This window comes from Anser brachyrhynchus (genome assembly GCF_964034855.1).
Source record: "Anser brachyrhynchus genome assembly, chromosome: 3".
In the NCBI taxonomy this organism is placed as follows: domain Eukaryota; kingdom Metazoa; phylum Chordata; class Aves; order Anseriformes; family Anatidae; genus Anser; species Anser brachyrhynchus.
In genome coordinates, this window is record NC_137696.1 from 61496335 (window position 1) to 61522387 (window position 26053).

General features: G+C 39.1%; 1 protein-coding gene across 6 annotated transcripts in view; it reads right to left on the reverse strand.

The window, feature by feature from the left end:
- The window catches only part of PHACTR2 (phosphatase and actin regulator 2), a 137080-nt gene that overhangs the window by 31288 nt on the left and 79739 nt on the right, over positions 1–26053 (reverse strand). For 5 of the 6 annotated variants that reach the window (XM_080584031.1, XM_080584032.1, XM_080584034.1 and 2 more), the window contains exons 2-4: positions 21988–22155; positions 10884–10964; positions 7969–8127 (exon numbers count right to left, since the gene is read on the reverse strand). In XM_080584031.1, the coding sequence (XP_080440157.1) occupies positions 7969–8127; positions 10884–10964; positions 21988–22155 (408 nt within the window). Of the gene's footprint in view, positions 1–7968; positions 8128–10883; positions 10965–21987; positions 22156–22310; positions 22446–26053 lie in introns of those variants that run through there. The other variant, XM_080584036.1, reaches the window with a different exon arrangement.

Below are 26053 nucleotides of genomic sequence, written 5' to 3' on the forward strand. Positions count from 1 at the left end.
TAAAATTTTGAAGGGCATGATGATCAGAAATAATTTTAAGTGTAAACCACTCCTTGATATACCTTTTCCTTATGGGTCCAGCATGTTAAAACTTCATTTACTAACAAGAAACAACTGCGAATTTGTGTATTTATACATTGCCACTGTGTTCTGCTTCCAGTCATATTAATACAAAAAATCTTTAGAAGAGAATAATAACCTATTAAAAAGAAATACTCCACCATATTCTAAGGAAATGCAGTGCAATTATTTAGAATCTTGGTCAATTAACATTCAACTATATAAGTGATTAAATAATGTGTCACAGAATTTATCTTATGTATTAGAAAAAAAAGTACAAAATACAAGGCTAAATCTTTACTTAGCTGCAAGTAAGAATATCTTATTGACACCCAACCAATAATTTCCAGTTCTGTAGAAAAATAACTAAAAGCTATAAATGAAAAACAAAATTAGAACAGTTCATTCAAAACAAAGTCCCTGCTTGCAGACTTCAGTTGTGATTAAAACTGGCAATTTATATAATATTGATTTTAACTGAAATACCTCACCATCCCTGGGATATCATCACTTTATCTAGGACAGTTCTTTCCATACTGTTATGTACATCATACCAAAGTCTGGCAGACTCTTTTTGCACAGCAGAACCCTATTTGCTCAGATAGTTACAGCTCCCTTGGAATCTTGACTGCACCGTATATGCCCTTTTCTTGGCCTTGACCAGCGAGTCATCTCGTATCCACGAGGAAAGCCATGGTGAAGACAATTGCTCTTCCCATTGCTTTTACCATGTCATATTATCATATTATCTTTGTCTTTACTAACTTTGTTAGCTTCCCTTTTTATCTCATCAGATACAAGCCCAATGGCCCTCAACGTTAGTCCAATCCTGCCATAACTGTTGTTTCTCACTTACTCTTGAGACACTGATTCCCAGTTCCCACCTGACTAGGCTATTACGCTAGCTTTTGCTGCCAACAAGCCATATGTTGAAGCAGACAGTATTTCATTGATTTTCCTTTGCTGCCCTCAGGTTTGGAAGGCTCTCCTTGTCAACATTCACAAATATACCTATCAACTGTCGTCTCCTACATTACACTATTATGATGACAAAGCTGACAATTTTTAAGCTGCTGGCATTGTGTTTGTTATTCTGGTGCAGTCTCCTCTTGTTTTTCGGTGTCTAACCACAGTGTCCTCTCTTTTGCTGCAGGTCCACTGGGACATTTCTGTGTTTTTCTGTACTTATGTAAGACACCATAAAATAAATTCCTGGTCTGTGTGTGAGTAATGCAGTAATACAAACAGCTAATAATGAAACACTGGCACGCTCTTGAACAGCAACAGGAATGGTCTGATGTCTGTAAATGGTTCAAGATAAAATTATGTTGTAATTGTACCTCCCTAGCATGACTCTACTTGAATATGGGTCCTTGGTCTTCAAGACTGTTCTTTCTCATCTCAGTTGTGACTGCCAAATCAAGGAGCCAGCTGAATCAGCTCAGTTCATCTATTTGTTCAAGCCCATCCCCAAGGTATCTCAGTACCAGCTGCGATGTATTTTTATTGTTGTTTCTTTTCTTAGTTTACAGATCTGTTCATCACAAACTGGACTTTTAACAAAAGGTCTCCAAATGACCATCAGATAGGAATATCTTTTATTCACTTCTGCCTTCATCAAGACGTCTGCTGTAAAAGCAATCTCCCCATAAATTATTTTTAATAGGAAAGCAAAGCAAATGTTAACATCTCATTAAGCATTTGGATCAATAATATGTTTATGCTTGGAACAAATTTTCCAAAGGCCAGATTTTCAAGAAAGCTCACTTTGAGATCAGATTTTCTTGTTCCCAGAAATTGTGATTGAGGCCAGGCTTTTAAGAACGCTGTTTTCTCATATAAACACCTAAATGATGGCCAGGATTACAAAATACGCAGTGTACAGCAGCTCTTGTAGGAACCCTTCAAGTCTCAAAGATTTTCAGAGATTCCAACATGCAGTATTCACTTATTCACTGGAATATCATATGACTTACATTGGAAGCTAAATGTGGCACCGTTTGTAAACTGTGGACCAAATGGTGGTTCTGAAGAACTGTGTCAATCCTTGACATAGTCTCGGAAACCATACATAACCAGGTTGTATAATACATGTATGTTTTCTTTACTTTTGTAAATTTCTAAGGAATTGAAGGTCCAAGCTTTTTTACCCCAGGATTTTGTCATACAGTACTGACGCTTTTGTTTTTCCAGATAGAGCAGTGATACAAAGATAGCTCACGGAGAACCAATACTGCTGCAATGCAAGCATGTAATCTATATCCACTGCAAAGCACCCTTCTCCTGGAAGATGAGCATAACTCAGTGGAGTAACACTACATAAAATCGAAGTTGGAAATAACATATGATTTGTTGCCTTTTGCAGAATAAATCCCTGTAAAGAGAAACTCAGTAAGTTTTGAGAATCGAGAGTTTCCTTTCCAGTCTACGCAGAGACCTGTGTTGTGATTAATCAAAACCCAGGAAGTTGTCGTTCAGAAACGTGGGACGACAGACAACACAAGGTGTCTTTTGTCTCATTTTTGGACTCACTGACTGTGCTGACGCAGGTGGTGAACTCATTCAGATGCTTTCAAAAACTTCAGATTTAACCGGCTCCATTTTTTGTTCCTGCTATTGCTACTAAAATTCTGTTTGAGAGAACACCCATTTTAATTGTTAGAAAGCTTCCCTTAATTTCCAGTCTAAACGTATTTAAAGCCAGTGTTTATTCCTTTCTACTTGTGCCAGCATTGTCCTTCAGCCATGCTCTCTCCTGGCTGTATACCAACTTGTCACATTCATTGAATGCACTCAGACTAAGGCTGTGTTTTGCTAGATTGAACAAGAACAGCTGTCTCATGACGCTCCTAGCAGCCCTATCTGCATTAATTCCAGTTTTGAATGCATCCTTCCTGAAGACAGATGAGCAGATCTGTACATCTGCAGACTTCCAGATCTTGCTTACTGTACAATGTCAACAGCACCCTGTGCAAGAGGCCTTGTAACAGAGACAATGTAGAAATCAGAAGGAGAAGGGAGAAAGGGCCAGGTGTAACATCTGACCTAAAGTAACCATGTTCAAATATTTCACATTGGTTCCAAGATAAAAAAGGAAACACAAAAAAACAACAACCCAAATCCACTGACTATCATTTTACACTGCTAACTGCCCAACTGCGGTGTAAAAAGTAAGCTATTAAATCAAGACAGAATATCTAAAACATCTTCACTTTAAGCTGCATATTTCAATCTTTTCTTTTCTAGAGAGACTTGGAAAGTGAACAGGCATGCTAGTTTCTACATTCCCTTATGCTTTTTGTATAGATATTTTCAAACAATTCAATGATTAGTCTTCTAAAATCCTGTCTACAATCCTACTCCTGGAGCCAAGTTAGGATATCTTTTCTATAAATGAAAAAAAAATAATAAAAATGGCAGCTTTACAAATTAGGAGCTTTCCTCTGCCACTCAACGTATGTGGGTGAAAGCCTGCACCTCTCACATCAGCCTACTGGCATGAGATAGCCTGGCTAACTTAGCAAACAGTCTCTGCTCAAACAGAAATTTATCTAGAGTAGCTTTCCTTTCAAGAAGACTTGGATTCAGCCTCATTTACATACTTCAGGTGATGAATAGAAGATATACTATTCTTAGAAGAACTGTTTATAGCCAGCAAATAACTCAGATGGACTGAGACCTACAAGAAGATTCTTTTGAGCCAGGCAAAAAAAAAAACAACACAAAAACCAAACCAAAACACAAGAAAAAATAAAACCCACAACTTTTATGTATTGTGCTCGTAGATGATTCGATGATATACAGAGCTCAGGGCTGTAGGAAGCCAACAAGACACAGAAGAGGGAGAAAAGTCTGCTTTGTCTCTCACAGTGAGTGGTTTGAAGCCTGTTGAGAGGCTCCTGTATAAGACCCTGGAAGACGACATAAAGCAAAGACCTCTGAGAAAAAGAACCTAGAAAATTTTAGTTTGAAGAACATGCCCTTGTACACAAACTAGAGTGCTGGTCAGCAAGTATGCATACTCATAAGACCAGAGCTTGTGATTCCCTTTTTCCTTTTCTGTTTATCCATCAGAAAAACAAAAGATTAAATTTAAAGGCAGAGTTAAGAGACAGCTGATAAAGTGTAGGGGAAAGAACCTCTGAACCCAACATACTATGACCTGAACGTCTGCTAGCTCTCAAGATGAGTTATCTGGTGGGGGAAAAGCATTATACACATGGATCCTATGAATTCATTTGGAAACAGGACAACAAATTGTTTCCTTCACTGAAAACACATGAGAAAACCTAAGAGGATCTCAGGTCTGCTATAAACGGTATAGGAACATTTCAGAAGCTTATGCTTCATGTCTCCCACAACACCCACAAAGGAGCTCTGGCTTCCTGCAGTGCAGTTATTTATCAGAGTTCTATCACACATACCTGACTGATGGTATGCAAAATGAAACTTCTTCTTACTTTTTTCCAGGCCATATCTTACTAATGGTTACCAAACCTTTCACTTCTTCAACCCCAAGATAACAATGAGATGTAAAATTATCTACCAGAATCTTGAAAATATATTTAGCTTCCCATGATAAAAAAAAAAAAAATTACAAACAGAACTCAGATACAAACTCAGTGTTCTCTGATATGTCTGAATGCCAGAGACATCCTGGGAGGATAAGGAGGAGAAAAGGAGCTCTGACACAGTACCAGGAGTTTTAAAATGTGCAGCAAGTATGCTGTATCATCATGCTATGTCCCTGTACCTACAACAGCTACAATTTTGACATCTATTCTACTGATGTTGCTTTTGCTCTTCTCCACCACTGTTGTAGAGGACAGGAGGCAGAAAGCCTCTTTGGATCCCATATGGGATGCCCATACCCCACTGTGAACCTGGAGCACTGGAGTCTGCAGGGGCTGCAGATGTGCCAGAGGTCAGCAGCCCTGGCATGACAGCATGGTCCAGACTGCTGGCCAGACAACCAGCAGGTACTTTGGCACGCTGCCTGTCCACTTGCTGCTCTGCATCCCTTCCAGGGTGCTCACAGAGAAAGGCTACAGTTTAACTTTGTGTTTTCTGCAAAAGACAAATGATACTAGAGACTTTTAGTGAGAACAGGAAAAAAAGTAGTAATTCAGAATTCAAGCCGGTGCATGTATAATATGAATAAATGATCTAGAAAAAAAGATCCAGAGTCTGGTTTCTCCTCTGCAAAGTTTTATCACTCCATTACCTGTTTTTGTAAAACTGTCACCAGCTTCTTATTATCCTGCCATGAAGGAGAAATTTCCTTTTAAACATCCCACTTGGATGATTGACATATCATTACTACAAACAGTAATAGTTACACTATGAAATTTCCAAAGGGATTTTTTTCCCCAAATATGAAAGGCACCTGCAAGCTGACAAGCAGCAGAGGGGTGCAAGGTTTGTAGAGTTGTCTGGCAGCACAGGGATCAGCTTTCAGGCTTCTTCTTTACACCCTTCTGCTTAATTTGTTTCTGTGCTGTGTGGCTGAGCCTATCATTTGCCCTGTTGACACTCCGTTTCCGCGGCTCATGCTGAAACAGCTTTTTTTCTGTAACTTAACTTAACCCCTAACATATTCCCCATTCTTTTACGCATTGCTGCCAACTCTCGTCACTTGATCACCATGCGTGTCACCCTTTTTAAACTTCCAGTGTCAGCAGTTATCATATTTATATTGGAAGTTCATTTTCAAGACCCACTTGAACTAGAGAGCAAGTAAAGACCACCACAATTTCATAGAAGAGTTTTAAAATAACCTCATAGCTTTCAGGGGCTGAGATGCATTTTTAGGAACATTTTCCTTTGGCAGGAGTTTGAACTGCAGCATAGCGAGCTACTAAACAGCAGGAATTAATCCTGTCTTCAGGTCTTATAAACATGCAAAGTATATATAACTTCCTTTAAGATTTACGAACAAGAGTTCATGACTCTAAAAAGCCTAACATCAGCCTCTATAAAGATGAACTAGAATCCATTTTTTTGTGGCAGTCTGGTTAGTATTCATTCCACCCATCTCAGTTCTTCTGACAGAGGATTGTGATGTGAAATGGGAGCGTTTTATGGTCTGAGTACACCACCCTAGGTATTCCTGCAGTCCTGGTGCAGCTCTGGTTTTGATGCTCTGTAAGATGGCAGATAAATATCAATATATAATCAAATAAATATCAAACCATCAGCAGGTCATTTCTCACTCTGCCAGTGGCTGTAGGTGCAACGCATGCTTATGGCACCTGCTATAAAAAAGCACCGAGGATTAATCTGCTAGGTGAGATTACTCTGTGGTCCTTACTCTTGCATCGAGTTCAACAGACAGGCTCACCTTCTTGCTTAATGTAGTATGAAGGGACTGGAGCGATAGTTATATATTCTTTGGCACCAAGCCTACTCCTGTACAGCAATCATTTCAAATTTCTTTAAGGTTAGCGCAATATATAGGGTGTGCAGAGTGTAATAACGAGTTTGAAATAGATACTGAACTTTCCCCTTTTCATTAGAGTTCTACATTCTGCAGAGTCAGCTAGATGGGATTTCAGAAATGGGATTTTAGAAATGTGTATGTTAAAAAAAAAAAAAAAAAGCACCTTAGGAAAACTTCCAAAATCTGACAGTTCCAGAAGGCATAAAATAATAAGTGATCTGATTTAACCCCAAAGTTAACCTGAACCATTTTAAAGGAGTTTTCCATGGCTTTTGCAACTCTTTCTTCCTGACCCAATACACATCTGGTTCGAGTTGGCATCAAAAGATAGATGTATTTAAATGTCATGAAAAAAGCTAATCATGTATTTCTGGCTTGTTGGGAGACAGGAAGTACTAGAAATCTCATAAGAAAGGCAGTTTTGCTTAGATATCCAGCCACTTTTTACATAGTTAAGTGATTTACATAGTTCAGAGAAGAATTCAAATTGTTGTTAGTTGAACTGGCCCTCTCAACCTCCAGAGGCTCATTCATCACTAGGTAGAGGTTACTAGAAAACATTGGAAAGACTGCTCAGTGTAACAGCCAGCCATGAAGTTCTTGGTCTTTTGTATCCTTGCTCTTTCCTGTAGAAAAATCCAATAAATGGAATAGCATTTAAGAATGCTTTTTGGGGGGGGATTACGGAAAAGAATTGGTCCAGTATTCAAGATCCTAGAGAAAGAAGTTTATAAGCAGTCCAAACCCTTGTGATTCCACCTTAGCGTTTACCTTTTCTTTATTTAGTCAAGCTCCTTTACCAAGGTGAATCTGAATAACGGTAACAAAATTAATAAGGACCTTAGGATTTAGTGCATAATAAATATTAGCAGTATTATGTGCGTTGTATTTATAAAAAATCCTAGGGTCATAAAGTACATTTTCTATAAATGACCTAGGTTCATTTTGCAGTAGCAATATATTCCCTTGAATATTTCTGAAGAACTTGGAATACAAGTGTTCAGGATGTAATGAAAACCACTGGGAATGAGCTGCTGAAGTTATTTTCAAAATGACACATGGTTTTTAAGTAGCTTAAACACATTTGAACATTTAAGCCGCAAGCCACTTCTGCAATGATATTGCAAGGTGATGCATATGCACTTAGTGTCTTCTTTCACAAAAGGAAAACCAGAAACCAGAGCTTGCCCTCAGCTTCAAGGAAATGCTCACAGGGAATTTAGAAATCAAACATCTCTGCATGTATTTTCATGCGCAGACCATGCTTCTCTTTATTACCTTACTATATCCACAGTAAAAAGTGTGCCTACCAGTGATGAAATACTGATGTTTCACAAGTCTATCTTCTCGGCAGGTTCTGCTGGCATCCTTGTTGCAGAACAGAACTCACAGCACGTTAGTGTTAATGGAAGAACATGTTAATATTTTAAGCAGGTGAAAAACAGTTTGTGATAAATGTGTTCATTTACCTTTTTGATCTTCTTTTTTTCCTTCCAATGCAGAAGCTTTCTCTGATAAAGTACCATTATCTCCACTGGCTTTTACTATGTTTTCTTCTTGTATGGTTTCTTCACCAATGGCTATGGTATGTCCATTTGAAGTTTCAAAATTTACTGTTACATCACCATCTGAAATGAAAATGAAAAAGCCATTGTCTAAATTAACTACTTGCTTAGCACCCATTGACAACACACAACGTCTCTCTGCTTTCAAGTTTCCATGGAAGCAAAGAAGAAAGATTTACTGAAACGTAAAACACGCTGTAAATATGCTCTGAAAAGTAACTAAGGACCTCTGTAGGCTGCCAGGTCTTTGGGTGGATACCTCTGCTGGAGCAGGCCTACTTTCCAGATCTATCTTCATGACTCCATATTGGGGTGTGAACTCAATACACATTAGCATCCCATACTCTTCCTCCCCACATCATGGCTTATGCAGCTAAGAAACGTGTGTGTGTAACACAATGTAGCTGCACTATGTTTCCATAGGTCCCAAATCTGGACAGTTATGGGGTAGAGTTGCAGGACTACTATGGTGCATCCCAGTAGGTAAATCAGGCAGGAATTCTCAGAATATGAGTGCCCAGCTGATGAATGCGACTTTATTATTAATAAGTAAATATCCAATCTTAAGAACCAAGGTACGGTCCTCCTGTATCATATCACATACTGTTATTAAATTTTGCAAGCCCAATTCTTTCCCAGCTCTGATGATATTTTACTCACTTACCTGGACTACCCCAGCTATGTTTGCTTTTTTCTCATGAAAAAAAAAAATTCTTTCTTGTCCTTATTTGTGTCTATATTCCTGAAAAATGCTATGTACTCTTGCTGGCTCACAGCTTTCACTATTCCCTGATTTCTGTTCTCTATTCCACGCACTTTAAAATCTCTGCTGATTTTCTTCTCCGGTCATTTCTCAGATTTGTTATCTTTATGTTGCTCACACCTCACCTGCAGTTCACATAGATGATTGCCTTCATCCCACAAGGTGCTCTTGCCATCCATTCAAAAATTATGCAACTTTACCTGGCATCTCTTCTGGTTCCTCCTGTTGTTTCTTCATTAATCATGGTTCTTCTTCTCCTCTTCTTCATTGCTGTATGCTGTCAGACTTGGATTTTGGCAGTTCCCTCATTTCAATACAATTATGCAGATTCTCTCTTACCCCCTTAGGCTGCTCAGTGGGTTAAGCTGATGGTTTCATTTTCACCTACACACTAACTTTAACTTGATGTGTACAAACAATGTGTAAAAACTAAGTTCTGCCTTCTTAACCTCGTCTCATTCACTATAGCTGCTATTTGCACAAGGCTTCCCTCTTACCTGACTGCAACATTCAGCGTCAGCTTTTTCCTTCCAGATCTTCATAAATCCACTCCGACCTTTCTGCCTCTGCTTGTAACACTCCCACTTTATTCACGTTCTGCAAACATCTCATCTACGCCCTTGATGCTTTCCACCTCCTTCGTCTTCATCCCTTGTGAAACTGTCACTTCTTCACATTTCTTACCTCTTACATTTCAATACTACGTGTCGTTTCTTCATCTAGGTTTCATCTCTGTAGTTATTCCTTCCAACTAGCTTCACTGCCCAACTGTTAACTGTCCTATATCTCTGTTTTTAGAGATTCAACCTATAATCTGTCCTATATCTCTGTTTTTAGAGATTCATTCAAACCAAACCTATATTCCTTCAAACTGCTCCTTAAAGATTATCATTTTCATCACACATGAAGCACAATGTGATGAAGGCAGCACAGACTGGACTGATGGCCTTCTTAAGAGGGGAGGAAGGGGTGAAATTTGTTCACCGTTACATCCTTCTCTCACTTTGTTCGAGCCACTGGGACGATACAGCCTCTGTAAGGGATACAAAGTGCCATCCCCTTTTAAGAGTGGAATAGCAGGTCAAGGACACTAACGATCAAGTAACACATTTCATTAAGTGTCCCAACAGTCTAAATGAAATTTGCAACCATCAGTTAATAAAGTCACACAGCTACCCAGAAAGCATGTAGCAAAAAATATACACATTCACAGATGGACAAATAGAGGTATGGAGAGCTTACATTTCTTGTTTTGAGTCAAAGACAGTGGCAGAGACAAGTTAAGAAGCCAGCTATGCTGGTTGTCGTAGTCTAGTAATTAGACAAACACTGTAAATACAAGTGATGTCACATGTCAACAAACAAATCCTTTACTTCCAAATATCAATGTGCACAATTCTTCAGCTGAGACAGTAATACAATTTCTAGGTGAAATCTGGTTTTGGAAAACATGGAGTTCACAGAATTCTTGGTAAAATGATGAATGCTTCAATTTTAAGCTACTGATAATTATTTCAATCATTTGTATTTTAATTACATTTAGATTTATAGAAGCTCAAGAATATTAGAAAGAATACCACTAGGAGCATTTCAGAAACATAATCAGACCTAGTGCATCAGTATTGACCATAGTTTACTCATGCTTTTCCAAGCACAAACCCTGGTTACCCGTTATTAACCTCAAATTGTTTTGAAACAAGTGGTGTCTTCCTCACAATCTCTTGTTTGTGCCATTTGTGAATACGGTTTGTGTGACAGTGGTGGGATCTGCATGATCCCAGCACTAGTACTTTTTGATATGTGAAATATCTCTGTTTACAGGGAGCATCAAAATTCTTGAGGATGTGACCAGAACTCAGATGGTGCATCCTGGCAGGAGCAGTTATGGAACATATATGTCTTGACTCCAACTTTAATTATTCAGCTGGCTCAAATTACCTTTCACACTTTCCAGCTTCTACTTACACCTATTTATACTACATGGAAACAATGCAATAGGGGTTTTACCATCCATTTTTAGCACTTAGGAGCTAATTTCTAGGTAATGTGTTACCACCTTGCTCGGGCATTTCCTTCAGCACTCCCCTTCTTATCAGCTCCTCTCTGCTTTGTCTTGTCGAAATCTTCCTTTCCAACACTAAAGAAAAAGCACAGTTAAGAATAGATTTATTCTCATACTTGTTGATGCTTGTGAAAAACGTAGAAAGACTTTTAAGAAACCCTGAGAAATATTGTTTCCTCTGACTCTGCAGGAGAAGTGGCCTGGGTTTTCATGGACGCCCTCTGAAAACATTCTCGCTGAACTTCAGCCACAGAAGGTGGGAATCACCTGATCCAATGTCTTCAGCTGAGCTAGACTCCATGAAGCTTCCTTTACAGTTAATAGGAAAATGTACTTCCAGAGTGAAACTCAACTCATCCTAGCACAGACATTTAATATTTAAAAGCACCTCTTTCTCACTAACTGGGGTGATTAGGTCAGCCAAAGATACCTTCATCTGTTTTTGTAGATGCTTTTTGTTGGGAGAGACTGCTCAGAACAAGCAGTATCCTCAGCCAAGTCACAAAGCTGCTCACAGAGTAGCCTTTGTGACACACAAGCTGTTTTAAATGAAAAAAAAAAATCTTAAACAGAAGTTAGAAAGTTCTGTTCTAAAATGGAATAACATTTTCATCCAGGCTGGTTGCCTGTCATGGAAAAAAATGCAGCATCCTGTTTTTAGGTTTAAAAAAAAATGCATACAACACACAAAAAAAAGACTGTGACATCAAACATTTTAATTATTATGTTTATTTCCCATGAGAAAATGTTAAATAGTTTTATAGGGAAAAGCATTTACAGATGGCAAAATAGAGTAATTCCCCACTCCATCCCATCCCCAAACCAGTACGATTTTGGTCAGTGATCTGGGAAGCCACTGCAATGATTTATAGAACCGTGGTGCGTGGTCCAGAAAATGTGAACATCACTGTTGTAAAATCTCCTTTGTTAGTAAAAGTTAATCACCCATCCTGATCCTGTTTACATATAGGCATCGAAACCCAAGTAATGTTTGGAGCAGAAGCTGAGATCACGCGGCAAAACTTCAGCAGTGCTGGACTTCATCCTATTAATGCTGTGGGATAGGGTAATTTATCTCATCAACTAATTCAAACACTCTGGTAATCCAATTACTCTCTAGTGCAAATTTAACTGCTGTATGTAGATTAAATGCTGCAAGAGGTATTGTCCATCTCACTTGAGCTGGCCTAGTTCAAGTGAGCAGTCATATGGCAAAGTGAGTGCTACTGTGAGGCACACAAGAGTCCTCACCCACGTTTCGGCACTTCTGAGAAATTTACCCTCTGTGCACAGCAGTTGACAAACACCTCTCCCAGCAGCAGGTAGCTGTGGTTGCTGGCTCGCAAGCAAGCTGGCTGAGCTCAGACACCTAAAGGAATCGCGGCTCCCAGCTCTCCACTCCCCTTCTCTGCCAGGGGAGGGGATGGTCGAGCAGAACACGATGCAGATTCTTCACTTCTCAAATTTACAGCACTGGTTTTATTTCTCACACTGCAAAATGTGGGGATGCAGCAACTGCTCCACGTGGGATGCGTGTGCCTGCCAAAAAAACACCAGCTTCTGGAAGAACTGGTGGTAGTAACCATTGTGACCATCCTGGTTTAAGCTACACACTCCTGTAAGATCAAGAGCTCATGAACGAGAGCAATATTGGCTCAAGAACGTATAAGCCGGTTTTAGAGCTGTACTTATATATACTTTGTGAAGTCTGTCTCTTAAAGGTCTAACTTTCGCTGTGTTCAAATAAAACGGAGCCCACGAGCATCACTGCACAGCTGCACAAGCCAACCTACATACGCCAGTGTTGTTCCAGCTCTCCCGCTCAGCTGCCCACTCCCCTGTCCTCCCCAGTGCTATTAGTGGGACCTGGCCCCGTAGTTAGCCACCACGACAAGCTGTCCCTTAAACCAACACACCAGGAGTGCTCTTCTGCCAGTCTAACTCCCTCAACTGGCTCCTGGCACAATTGGTTGAACAGGAGTGTGGGCATAAAGCAGGGCACTAGAGAGGTAGGAGCACAGTGCCGCCAACTTAATTTGGCTTCCTTTATGCCGGAAATTGATCCTAACCATGATAAGCACCTACTTGGACTGTACTGCTCGCAAAAACTACTGTTGGTGCAAAAGTCAGGGCAGAAAAGCATAGCTGGGAATGGGGGAGAGTATGGCAGCCTGAATGCAGATCAGTTGAGACTGCCCTGGGTTCCGTTCCTAAATTAAACAGGAGTTCTTCCAGTTTTCCCCCATAACTTTTTAAGGTATATATCCTGCAACTGTGTGCCACACAAGTTATTGGCACAGCAAACAAAAGACAGGAAAGTGCCCTATTCTAGCAAGGAGCTTTTCATGTAGGTCAACTCCCAGAAAGACTTCTGGAAAAGAGAATGGGAACAACAAAGCCAGAAGACTGTGGGCAGGCACTGACTGAGGGCTGTAATCATTCCAGAAAGTATGTGTATTTATCAGCAGAGTGCAATTTCCTTTGATATAGGCCCCAAGGATGAACTCTTTGTGCACGTACTTTATACCTGTTTTGTCACTGGCAATATAAATACTCCCTTATTATTATTTAAACTTTGCAAGTATAATTTACTTCCTACTTTTTTTCATCTCTGCTTCCTTTTTGCATCTGTTTTATTGTGGACAATGAAATCAGATGCTCTCTCATGTATTTCTTTTTGTGAGATTTAATCCAATACCGGTTGAAAACAATTACGTCCTTTCCCTCAAATTCAATAACATTGGATCTGATCCCCTCATCAATGTCTCTCTCTAGTTTTCAGGGTGATGTTTTTTGTTTGTTTGTTTTTTCAGTTCTACAACACTGAATTAATAATTGTACCAAGCTAAACAGTGAAGAGTCATGGAAAATGTCACATGGAATTAAAAGATGTTAACTCCTTACACTTCCACTGGAAGATCTCAAAGCATTTTATTAACATTACGTAGGTCTTGTGACATCCCTTAAATATAACTATCTCCATTTTACAGATTAGAAAATTTATGAACAGATAAGAAGCTTAAGCCCCAATCCTTAATCATCTAAAATGCTAGCCACGAGTGTTGTTTTTATTTAAACTGATAAAGCTCAGTTAATTCAGCTTGAAAAGATAATTTATTTAAAATTCACTAGCTTTTGCTATATCTTTTAATTCCTACAAACAGGCAGAATTTAAATTTAAATAAAAGTGATCAAAAATATGTACCCTTGTGTAAGAGGAATGAGTAGACTGTCTACTTATGAACCTGTACTGGTTGCTGTTTAGACAGGTGGACTCATTATTTATTGCTTATTACAGTCTTTGGACTATATAATGCATTTCACATTTGCACAACCAACTATTTTGATTATCTAGCCCAACTGCACTGAGCTTTAAGGGTCTCAAACTATTTAGTTGTGCAAATCACATTAGACTACTGTTATGTTTCAGTAAACTCTCCTAAAATTATGTTATTTTTTACAAAGTCAAGCATTCAGAAGTTAAAAAAAGTTTTAATGAGGGCTGACAAGTGTGCAGATGGTACAGCTCTTATTTGCTTGTTATGTTTTACCTTTGCCACCCCTGCCTCATTTAGGATACAGACTGCACTGTGTTCAGTGAATGGTTTCTTTGACTAAATTTTTAACTTTACCTTACCTTTTAACTGTGGCTCTGACCTCATTTAAGAGGCAACCTAAACATTAATTTGAACAGAAAACTATTAGTTTTACCAAACTGAATCAAAGAGAGCACATTCTTCTCCTTGATGCCCATGTGAGATGCAAGTTGGGCAACTTTTGGCCATAGCATAATTTAGTCATAATAAATGTCAGCATGTTTGATAATAAGTGTATAATTCAAGGTAAATTTTCAGATATAATTTCCCACCTTAAAATTGTGATAATTCAAACAACAACAACAAAACACAACAAAAAAACAACAACAACAAACCAACAACCCAAGCCATAGGAATTCTGGTTGAATTGACTATTTATAAAATCAACAGAAAGAAAGACATGACCACAGGTGATCTCCTGCTGAGCTAATGCCATAGACAACTGTAGAAACAGTTATCATCTATCTGAACCACCCGGGATGGGTATCACTATTTGTCACCTTTGAAACAGTTCAGTCTCCTGAACTCAGTACAGGAAGAGCACTGTAGTTTGGTGCTTACACCACTGTCCCTCTTGGCATGCTCCTTCCTCTCATCACCTCTGTAACAACTTCATCATGGTCTTTCTCCTTCGCTTGAAAGAGCTTAATCTTCTTTAGTTTCCAGACCTAACTCTCTTCTCTTCCTTCTTCTATCAGAACTTGCCATACACTTTTCATGTGCTTCTCCCATAATCACACCTTTGTGTCTTTCTTCCTGATCTTCATTCCTGCAATGTCTGATCTTGCAGGTTATTACTATTCCTCACTTAGGAGCAGAAGGCTAGTACTATCCTTGAAGAAATATATGACAAATACTGTTATCTGTACCACCATCAGGTGGAAATCCTTAAGCTGAGTGACCAACGGATCTCATTAAAACAAATCTTTTCTGTCATATATGTATAAGCTCTCGTGAGGCCCCACTGAAGATACTGTGTTCAGCTCTGGGGCCCCCAGCACAAGGAGGAGATAGATGTACTAGAACAAGTCTAGAGGAGGTCCACAAAGACGACCAGAAGGCTGGAGCACCTCTCCTATGAAGAGAGGCTGAGGAAGGTGGGGACGTTTAGCCTGGAGAAAAAAAGGCTCCAGGGAAACCTCATTGCGGCCTTCCAGTACCCAAAAGGGGCCTACAAGAAACCTTGGGAGGGACTCTTTGTCAGGGAGTATAGTGGTAGGACAAAGAGTAATGGTTTTATACTAAAAAAGTGTAAGTTTAGATTAGATATTCAGAATAAATTCTTTACTCAGGGGGTGGTGAGGCACTGGAACAGGTTGCCCAGAGAAGCTGTGGATGTCCCATCCCTGGAGGTGCTGAAGGCCAGGCTGGATGGGGTTTTGGGCAACCTGGTCTGGTGGGAGGCGTCCCTACACATAGCAGGGGGTTGGAACTGGGTTTAAGGTCCCTTCCAACCCAAACCGTTCTGTGATTCTATAATAATGTGTGTGTGTGTGTGTGTATAAATTTATATAAATCTTATAGGCATCTGTGATATCTGTAAGTATATAAATATGTGTATATAGAAATATTACATATATGCACACTTCCCAACATTAACAGTAACATATTGTCTATAACAGTAAGCAATAATGAAATGGAAATAACAATTTCTCCACCTGTGTACATGTGCATATTGAGATCAATTGTACAAACGAGTCAGTCCTGCCTGTAAGTGTAATTGGTTACCAACCCTTGCCTGCTGAGGATTTTGGAGGTGAGGCAGGCTTACCTCTCAGACATCATGCTCCAGTAGATTTAAAAAATCTCGAGTCAAAATCTTTCTCCTACTGCAATCAAGAGTGAAGTTTCCACTGACTTCAGGTGTAACTAACAGAAAGCATGTCAATTTATCACACTCTATGTTGCCTTGAACTGCAGCCCTCATTTACTTGAGTAAATTTTACTCATCCAAGGGATCCCACAAACGTGTATTTTTAGCCCAATATAAATAACAGTAAACCCAATCAAAATAACAGTCTACCTCAAAAGGCAGTTTCCATCACTTCCTAACTGCCTCCTCAAAAGAGAAGTCTTAGCGACATTCAGCAGCTACAAACCTCAAGCAGTTTAAAAAACCATCCTCTTATTTAAAGAGTAATGTGAGATTCTGGATATTCTCCAGTCATTAGTTTTGCCCGTCCAAGAGAAGCAAGAGAGAATTCCGATTTTTAATTTTTCTCTGACCCAGTAAGAGCTAAAATTGCCTCCTGCTCCCTGTCTGCACATACCGCCACACTGGGGCTTTGAAGTGGCATCTATTTCATGCCAAGACAAACTGCTGCCTTGCTTGCCTTCATATAAAAACACTGAGGCAGGGAACGGGGAGAAGCCCTTGAGATAATGCCATCTCCTGTTTGATTTTACTTAATTTTGAAAGCCCTATGGGCAGAAAGTATACAACCAGTGCCCTGAGAACAGATTTTCTGAGATGCAGCATGGAAAATATGTCGCTGAAGGAAAAAATTCCAACCATCATTCCTACATTGGCCCAAATACTTCCACATCACATCTAGTTCTCCATGTTTTTTGTTGTTTGTGGTATTTGCTGTTTATGAATATCTTTCAGCTGCTAGCATAATACAGGCACATGAGATTTTGTCAACACACTGCATTGTACAGTCCTGTCAAATCTGTAACAAGAACCTTTCCAAAAGCTGACTGAAAACCCAGTTACAGCAATAGAAATTCTTTCCAATAACCCATATTCTGTCTTAGAAGGAATGCTTTCTTCAGCTGCATCCATACTTAGCAAGTTTTGGCCCTGTTAAGAGAATAAGCAATACATGCAACGATCATCATACTGTCTCCCATGGTCTCAGAACAAGAGATTAGCCTCCTGCATATGAGATACACGTACACATACACACCATTCTGCAATGTAAATATATCTCTGTCTGAGTTATCTGAGGAAGAGGATTTCCTGTAGGAATTTTATTTTGTACGGATGTTTTCCCCATTCTCATATTAGATAAGCAAGTTTCTTCTGCTGTGTCAATTAACCAGCAACAAGGGGCGACTTGCCAACTAAATGCATCTTTTTAATCTCTGCTGGCCCTGGGTCTGTTTCCTCAAGAAATACGAGGATAACTTTTTTTTTTTTTTCTGAAACAACCATCTGAAGCAGGATGAACGCAATCCAAATTGGTTTTAATTTCAAATTCCAGCCTCACAGGAAAGACGTATACAAACGTAAGTGGTTCCATACCTTCCTTACATAGAGCTTAAAAACAAATGAGTTATCTCCCTACAGCTCTGGGGTTTCCTGACAGCAAAATAGCCCCCAGGCACGTCAAGATACGCTTACAGTGCAAGCTAACCCGATTTACACTGAATAGCTATAGCTCATTCGTGATGCAGCTGGGGCTGGCACCCTGTCTTGTTTCTGGGATTTCTGAGGACACAGTCCCTTAGTGCTGCAGAAACAGCATGATTTATCCCTATCATTTCTCTGTATGGAATTATGTGAGGAGGTCATCTGTGTTTCTGGCCAAGACAGAGGAGGAACTGCAGGAGGACACTGGAAGTCAACACAAACGACTTATGTATACTCCTGCCAGCACTACCAGTATTACTAGTAGGCAATCAGTACAAATGAAAGATATATCTAGCTCAAAACAGGCTACTAGCATGAGACCAGTACAGCAAGACTTGGAAGAAAAAGTTCTAATGGTATACAAGACAGTAAATGACAATAACATCTAAACAAGGCTATGAACTAAATTTGCCTTGAAGATGTACTCAAAATCTTCACTCCGTAGAGATTAGTCAGTATGGTCAATTAGGTGCCACTTTCACCTAGCCAAAGGTTACATCTTAGAGAGCCACAAGGGGTAAAACTCCAATATAACAAGCAGATGGAAATTAATTTGGGAACCTTTCATTTACTTTTAAAACTTACAATTCATGTCATCCAGATTTACTTTCTTTTCATCTCCCCAGCTTATTTCTTAGGTGAAAGTTGAGACATTCAGATATTACATAACTCCCAGAATTTCACTTTTACAGAAAAAAAAAAGGCAGTAAATACTGTGATGGTTGGCAAAATGCATGTAACCTTACAAATGCAAGCTGGTGATACACTGAATGTACAAAAGAATACGAAAGCTTCCAAAACCTGAAATTAATACCCCATATCACTATATTTGCACAATCCCACTCAAATGAGTGAAATTTTACAGCATGGTGGGATAGCTCATTAAATCCTTATTAAAAATAGAGCATATGGACTCTTTAGAGAAAATAAAAACAGTCTACTGAATAATGAAAAAATATAAGAAGTTCCTAAACCTGTGTATAAAATTATGTTCTATTCACCAAGACATGCACTGAATTTGCGGTTTGTATAATTTAGATGATGAGAATGGTTTTGTGTTTTACTAGCTGAGTTTTACATTACTTTATGTTATTAAACATAAGAACAGCTTTTACAGTATAAAGCTTGGGTACACACTACATGGTTATCTAGCAGGATGTTATCTAAACAATGAAATAAAAAAATGACTTTTTTGTAAGGATAATTTAAAAGTCTAGATAGAAGATATTCAACACAAGATACATTAGGCACTCTAGCGAATCAATTGCGCTAGTAGATTTCTTTTTTCAAAAAGAACTATTAAATATAAAGTTCTGTGACTGAACTTAAGAGTGGGGACTTTAATTATTTAACTGTTACCTCCTCCTGCATTGAACTTTTCCCATGCCCTACAACATTTATAGAGATACTTCATTTGTGCCGACAATTAACTTCCACTTTTCAATACATAATTATATACAGTCATGTATTCAATTGACCAAAAGAGCTCCCGGTTACATGATCTATGGACTACATTGATCTTTCACCACTGACTCTATTACTCTTCTGACGATTCGTAGTGCAAATTCTCCTAACATTCATGGATTTCTCTTTGCACACTGGTGCTCCTCATTTTGAAGAAAAGATTTATCACAAAATAAAACTCTAACCTTGGAAAAATAGACAAGGAAATCTACATTTTTTTTTAGCTTCCAGATCTGAAAGGCAGTGATGCATAACTGCAGTTGAAATAAATAAAAAAAAATCAGTTGTCTAAATTGACAGTAATCACAATGCAAGACCACAAGTCCAAGTGGTAACCTTTGCAGAAAATTAAAAACTACTACTTCTTGTTATGGTTCAATGTATTAGCTTTCTGCTGGATCAGGTTGGTGATCTACTCATCACAGAACGGGTGCCATTATGCAGGAGGCAGTGGAAAACAGAGATGGCTGAGATAACTGAGAAGACAAAGTATCATTTGAAAATTAGCTATAAAGTAGTTGAGATAGACTCTGCTTCCCAGTAATTACCTCCTTCTTAAGAGTAATAAACGCAGCTATGCATTGAGAGCACACAGGGGCAAAATCAGACTCACTGTAAAGTGCTCAACATATTCTGCTGTAACGCGAACAATACTGTAGCTCTCATGCATATAAATGCAGCAAACTTCAGGGAAAGAGATAACATCCCTTATTACCAACTGGTGTTGCTGTACCACACCTGAAAAAGGCATTTTGTGACTCAGAGTTTGTTTATTTAAACCTATAGCATAATTTTAAAGCCAGATTTTTATTACAGTTCTGAAATTATTTAATGTTTTCTGTCCATTACATCAACTGTTAGGCATCTCCAGTGTTCAGGTGCTTGATCTAAGATGCCTTCATCCTGAATAACTTTATCTGAAGTCAGTGCCAGTGGTACCTGTGGATTCCTCACACCTGTGGAAGGACCTGAGGGACTAAGCTATCATAAACAACACAAGCAAATTCAGTATATGCAAGTAACAAAGCAGGTACTTTTGGAAACGCTGAGCTCAATTTCTTTGTGCCTCATTTCCTCCTTTTGTAAAAGAAATATGAACATGTGTTTTGCCTTGGTATTATATGAATTGACATCATGCTTGTACGATTGTATTGAGGCTGCTAAAGATAGCATAATGTAAGAAATACTGTATTTAACGTGAATATATTGGATATAAATTTGTAAAAAATGACTGAAAAATGACATGCATTGTTATTTAATGGCTTAACAATTTAACATAAGGTAATGTGTGGTGACAGTTTGGGGAATGTCTGTATACAGTAATAAAAATACTGATTATTCTGAAGAATTCAGTGCATATCTGACCATGTACCTCCATAAAGGTAGAACATTCAGGAGTCATTAACTAGGAAGAACTTTGCCCTAGAAATATGATAAAAGTACTAGGAAAGCTGAAGGAAACTGGAAGCAAGGCAGGAGTTATCAGGCTTAGGAGAACTTTTTGATTGCAGTAGTAGAAGAAATTGTGTTGGGGGTGTCACAGGGTACCCAGAGGAAAAGGATGGTTTCCTTTTGCCTTCTGAGTAAATATAGCATGTTTTAGAAGTTACACTGAAAAACAACAGAGTTCCATTCTGTAATTGTTATCAGTTGCTGGGTTTAAAATATAAAACAGTGTACTCCTGAGAGTTCAGAAGAGACTATTAGAGACATTTTGGGAGGTTAATATTGGTTTTCTAACCTAAAGGCATGGAAGACAGTGGACAGAGAACTTGTACTGCGGAAATGAATCTGAAAAGCCCATAGATGTTCCATGGACTCTGATAAAGCTCAAGTTGAGAAAAGCATAACATCAAATATCTGAATCCCAAAATAGAAGTTGGGGATTTTTCTGGAGAAAGCTTGGACAGAGCTCTGACACACAGAGACATACATGCATGATTGGGTTCAGTTTCCTAAGCATGACTTTCTACAGCCACTTGAGATGTCCCCAGATTTTGGGGATATCTGCAAAGCGATGGCAAACATGATGCAAAACCTTTAGGGAGTGCAGCCAGGATGTCCAGAGCACCTCAGGTGGCACCAAGCACCTGTGTTTAGGTGACTGAATCCCAGCCCTCCATCTTGCTCATTTTCAGAAGGAACATAATTCAGTCACAGCGTTTTATTTCAGACTGTTCTTCAAGCCTATCCAATAGGGGAGTGAAGGGGCTGAGCAGCCAGTATGAAGGCAGTGGTAGCAAATCTGATCCTCGTTCTCCTGCTGGGCATGACCACATATGCTTCTCACCTCTGAACAGACCAAACTTCTGTCCCCATGAAGGCAAGGTTTGTTTCACAACCCAAGCCATTGGCTATTAGGAGAAGACAGAGACACTTCCAACATCCCTGAGAACATGTAGCATACAGTCCAGTGTTTCTTAGTTAAAAAATAATACTTTCAACATCAAAAGAATATCATATATAATGAATATTAAATGAACAAATTGCACATTTTTGGTGACAGGCTCAGGACAGAAGCTGAGTAAGGTTTTTCCTTGCCAAGAATCAAACAGTTTTTGTGTATGTCAAATACCGTGCCTAAATTATTTCCGCCATCTAACATCTAAGACCTTTTCAAGTATTATCCTCAAAGCTATTACTGCATTTCTTACTATTTGTCACCAAAGGACCACGTGCATACCTGCTGATGTTTCTCTGAATTTGTCACTGGTCTTCTTCTTCCTCCATTTCCAAGGTTTAAAGATTTTGCCGATGGTAGAGAGTTTGCCCTTTCTCTTGAAGGGGGGAGTTTGGGATCCTGGGGCTGGTCCATCAGAGTTAGCGATTGAAGCCTTATCCAAACCATCAACTGCATAAACAAAAAAAGCAAAGGTAACTGAAGGATGGAAAATAAAATGGTAGCTAACAGATAAAGCGCTCCATTATCAGACTGCAAAAGGCTGTGTGGCAGTCCCCATTTTTCTCTTCCAGAAGGCACACCTGTAGTCAGAAGCCAGTCCTCACCTTAGCTAGCCCCATGCTTCATTTCTGCTCAGCATCCCCACTAGAGCCAGCCAGAGCGGGCTGCTCACAATGTGCCTCTGGCATGTGTGCGTTTCTCTGGTTCTTCTTCTCTGTTGAAGTACTCCTTTCAACACATGTTTATGTGACATTTTCTCTGTCTTTGGTAAAGCTGAATAACTAGCTATCATGATACAGAAAACAAAATCCGCACAATGTAAAAACATAAACCGTTTCTTTGGAGTAAAGCAAATCCCCTTTTAAAAGAGCTCTAATGATAACTGTGCTGGCAGCAGAATGGAAATAGTTCAGTTTGATATCCCTGGTAATCAGTCATGCACAGTGGAGCATGCCATGAGTCAGGCTTTATACTAAGAAAATGTATTTAACAATAAGCTTTTGCGCTGTAGCCAAAATATAAGGAAGGATCACTTTTCTGCAAAAACATATTGAGTGATATCAAAGCCAGTATTTATAATCAATGGCTGTAACATTGAGTTTTGTGAACCAAATCAGTGCTCGTTGAACAACACGCAGCAGCATAGAGTTAAAAAAAATTTCCCAGAAATTTCCCTGAGAAGTCTACTATTATCTATTTCTATATAAGAACTACGGTTTCTTAGAGCATTCCACTCCTGATCCTGCAAACACTTCAAATGAGCTTAATTTTATTCACGTGAGTAGCTTCACTGAAGTAACCGCGATCACTTACGTACATAAAATTAATCACAGGCTTAAATGTTTGCAGCATAATGGCTCTGTAATTGCTGTCATTCATCTAAACATTCCAATTATAACCAGTTTGGAACAGAGCTGATGCCACTGTCAACAGTAATAATGATAATCATAGACCATTAAATCAGAAAGTGCTATTCAAAGAACAAAATATCGCTGCTCCCATTTTACAGATGGAAAATATGAGGCACGGAACAGTTAAGTTTTTAATTTCATGTCTGTCAAAATGGCTTCCTAAATCCTGGTACTGTATCTTAGCTGCTAAGATATGTATTCAGACACATAACATCATGGTGAAATCTTATTACTCTGTTTCTCAGACAAATGGCATTTAATGAGACCTATATTTGTCCTAGACTTTAGATTGATATAGGATGCTAAAAAAAAATCTTTTCTGTGAGAAAGCTGATGTCATGCAATCAGAGTCCAAAAAACTTCATTCCCAATGTCTTGAAATGAAGTACTGCGAAAAAAAGATCCATTGTATAACTTAACTGAAATCTATGAAGTTAAAACCAGAGATGAATTTGTATGAAAATGATAGCATTCAAATCAATAAATCTGAGTTATGCCATAAAATGCAACAAATTCTGTACTGTCAGAGAGACAGAGCAAACAGCTTAAGAAAATTTCCAGCAGAAATTACTGTTATTCAGATACATCAACATTTAAAGTTATTTTTCAAGTGTTTTCCTTGGATACTTTCTGGCCTATAACACAGAGATAAGATGGAAGAAAGGTGCTGAAACGGGCTTTAAATGTAAAAAGCTAAGATTTTCATAAGGGCCAGGCTAGGTCTATCCATCACTTGGGTACAAAACCCCCATCTTCCTTGCTTGCACATCCTGGAAAACGTTATCAGGGTGATCCTTCGGGAGGTTTAAGACGACACTCCTGTGCAATGGATGAGCCCCTAAGAGGTTGGTCGGAGAGTCTGAGCAAGAGGTGGGGATCAGAAGACCACCAACACAAGCCAGCAAGCAGCTTGGCAGGCAGAGAGAGACATGGGACAGCAGCAGGACCTCTGCAGGGGTGTCCTGTCTGGAATTAGGGATTGCATTTCTTTCTAGGTTTCCAGTCACTGCCTGTGGAGTTTATAATCCTGTATTGAATACTGAAGCCTCTGCTGCAAACTGTGGACCTAATGGAGAAGTACATAAGATAACAAGATACATAAGATAACATAAGATACAAGTACATAAGATAACAAGATACAAGATAAGAGAACTGATTTTTTCTTGGCAATTCCAGGTGACACAAGGAGGTGCAAGGGCTGCAGATGGTGGCTGGGGAGAGCCAGGTTGGACATGAAGAATGCACTTCCAGGAGGAGGGTGCAGGCTGGGGAATCCCTGCCTTCGGAGGTTTCCAGGGCTTAGTCAGGGCTGTCCTCATCTCCTGTCAGGAGTAATCCTGCTCAGAGAGGCTGGACTAAGTCACCTCCCAGTCAATGCTTCTGCAGTGCTGAGGGATGTGGAAAACCACAGTTGCTTGTGAAATCCGTGCTAGCAAACCCAAAGACTCAGGAGCGAGGTGCTGAAGGAAAGAGATGAGGATCTGGTGGCTGAAGAGCTTTGTCCCGGGACAGGAGCCAAGCATTATCTCATTTGCAGAGGCAGTCCATGAGTTCATTAGTGAAAGGCTACCCGCTCCTTGGCTGCAGCAGGACAAAACCCATGTTCTTGTCTTCACTGGCTTTGAAAGGCCGGGTTATTGATGTGAAGAGCCTGCGCCCTGGTGATAGACAGCACAGTCTTTATAAATACTAGAACATAGCTCTTTTCAACTCCTCCTGGGTCATGGAGTCCAGCCTGGTGCAGGCAACCACTTTCACAAAAGGCTCATCTGAATTTTTTCTCCTGTGCCTGCCAGAGGGAATGGAGGATTATGGCTCCAATAGTTCCCCACAGAGAAACATGGATTTGGATCACTCCTTCCCTCTGCCCTCTGCTGAAAACATTTAACTCTGAAATAATGATATTCATCCCACCTAAAGAAATCTGTCTGCTTCAAATTAGCCAGCATACCAAAAAAAAAAAAAAAAAAAAAGGATCAATTCAATTCAGTGGTGAATAATTCTGTCTAGGAAGACTGCAACTCTTGAAAAGGGGATTCAACATTAACTCCTTCTGACCATAAAACACGAGGAGTTTATTTATCAAATGAGCTCCGTAAGTGCTCATAATTAGGAATTTACTCATCCATTGACCTTGTACCACTTCCTTCATTTGGAAAAAAAGGATCTAAATATGTATCTGAAATGAAAGAATAAGCATGGCCAAACATCATAGGTTGGTTTTAGAAATAATCTGAGATAAAGTAACACTTCTAGGAAAAAGGACGTATTTAAATTCAAAAGCAATAGTAAGGTAGCATATTTTAGCAATTAATAAGTTGCGTAGAGGGAAAAAAAAATTTCAGCAGTGACGTTCCACAGCATACATGGAAAGATCTTTTCAAAAGCTATTAGTTCTCATCTTCGAAACACTCAGCAGGAAATTGGTGTTTAAGATTTACACTGTTTGCTTTATAGGTCATGTATTATTTAGGAATAAAGGAGTGTATTTTTCACCTCAGAGAGCTTATGTACCTTCTATTAATCATTATAAGCACTATACGCTTTCACTCAGATGAAAGGAAACACCTTAGTTTTCCAAGATTAGAGGAATTCAGTCACTTGTGTTATTCTTTCTATTTGTACAGTGTCTTGAAGACCTCCCTTCTTCCCACCATCGTCAGAAAGCCAATGAGTCATTCCACTGCCCTCAACAAACATAATTTTTAAGTTTGACATTAGGACTTCTGACTATACTACCTGCATAGTCTATTTTGTTATATCGCTGTCCTTTATACTAGATGCAGATTTTAAATCTGAAGGATAAGTGTCTGATTATACCAAATGTTGGAGAAAATGTAAGAAGGTTCATTTAAATGAAGTTTGCTTTTAAAAAATAAATAGCTTTATTGTTGGCTAGCCAGACACATTTTGGAGGTTGCGTACTATTTCACTGG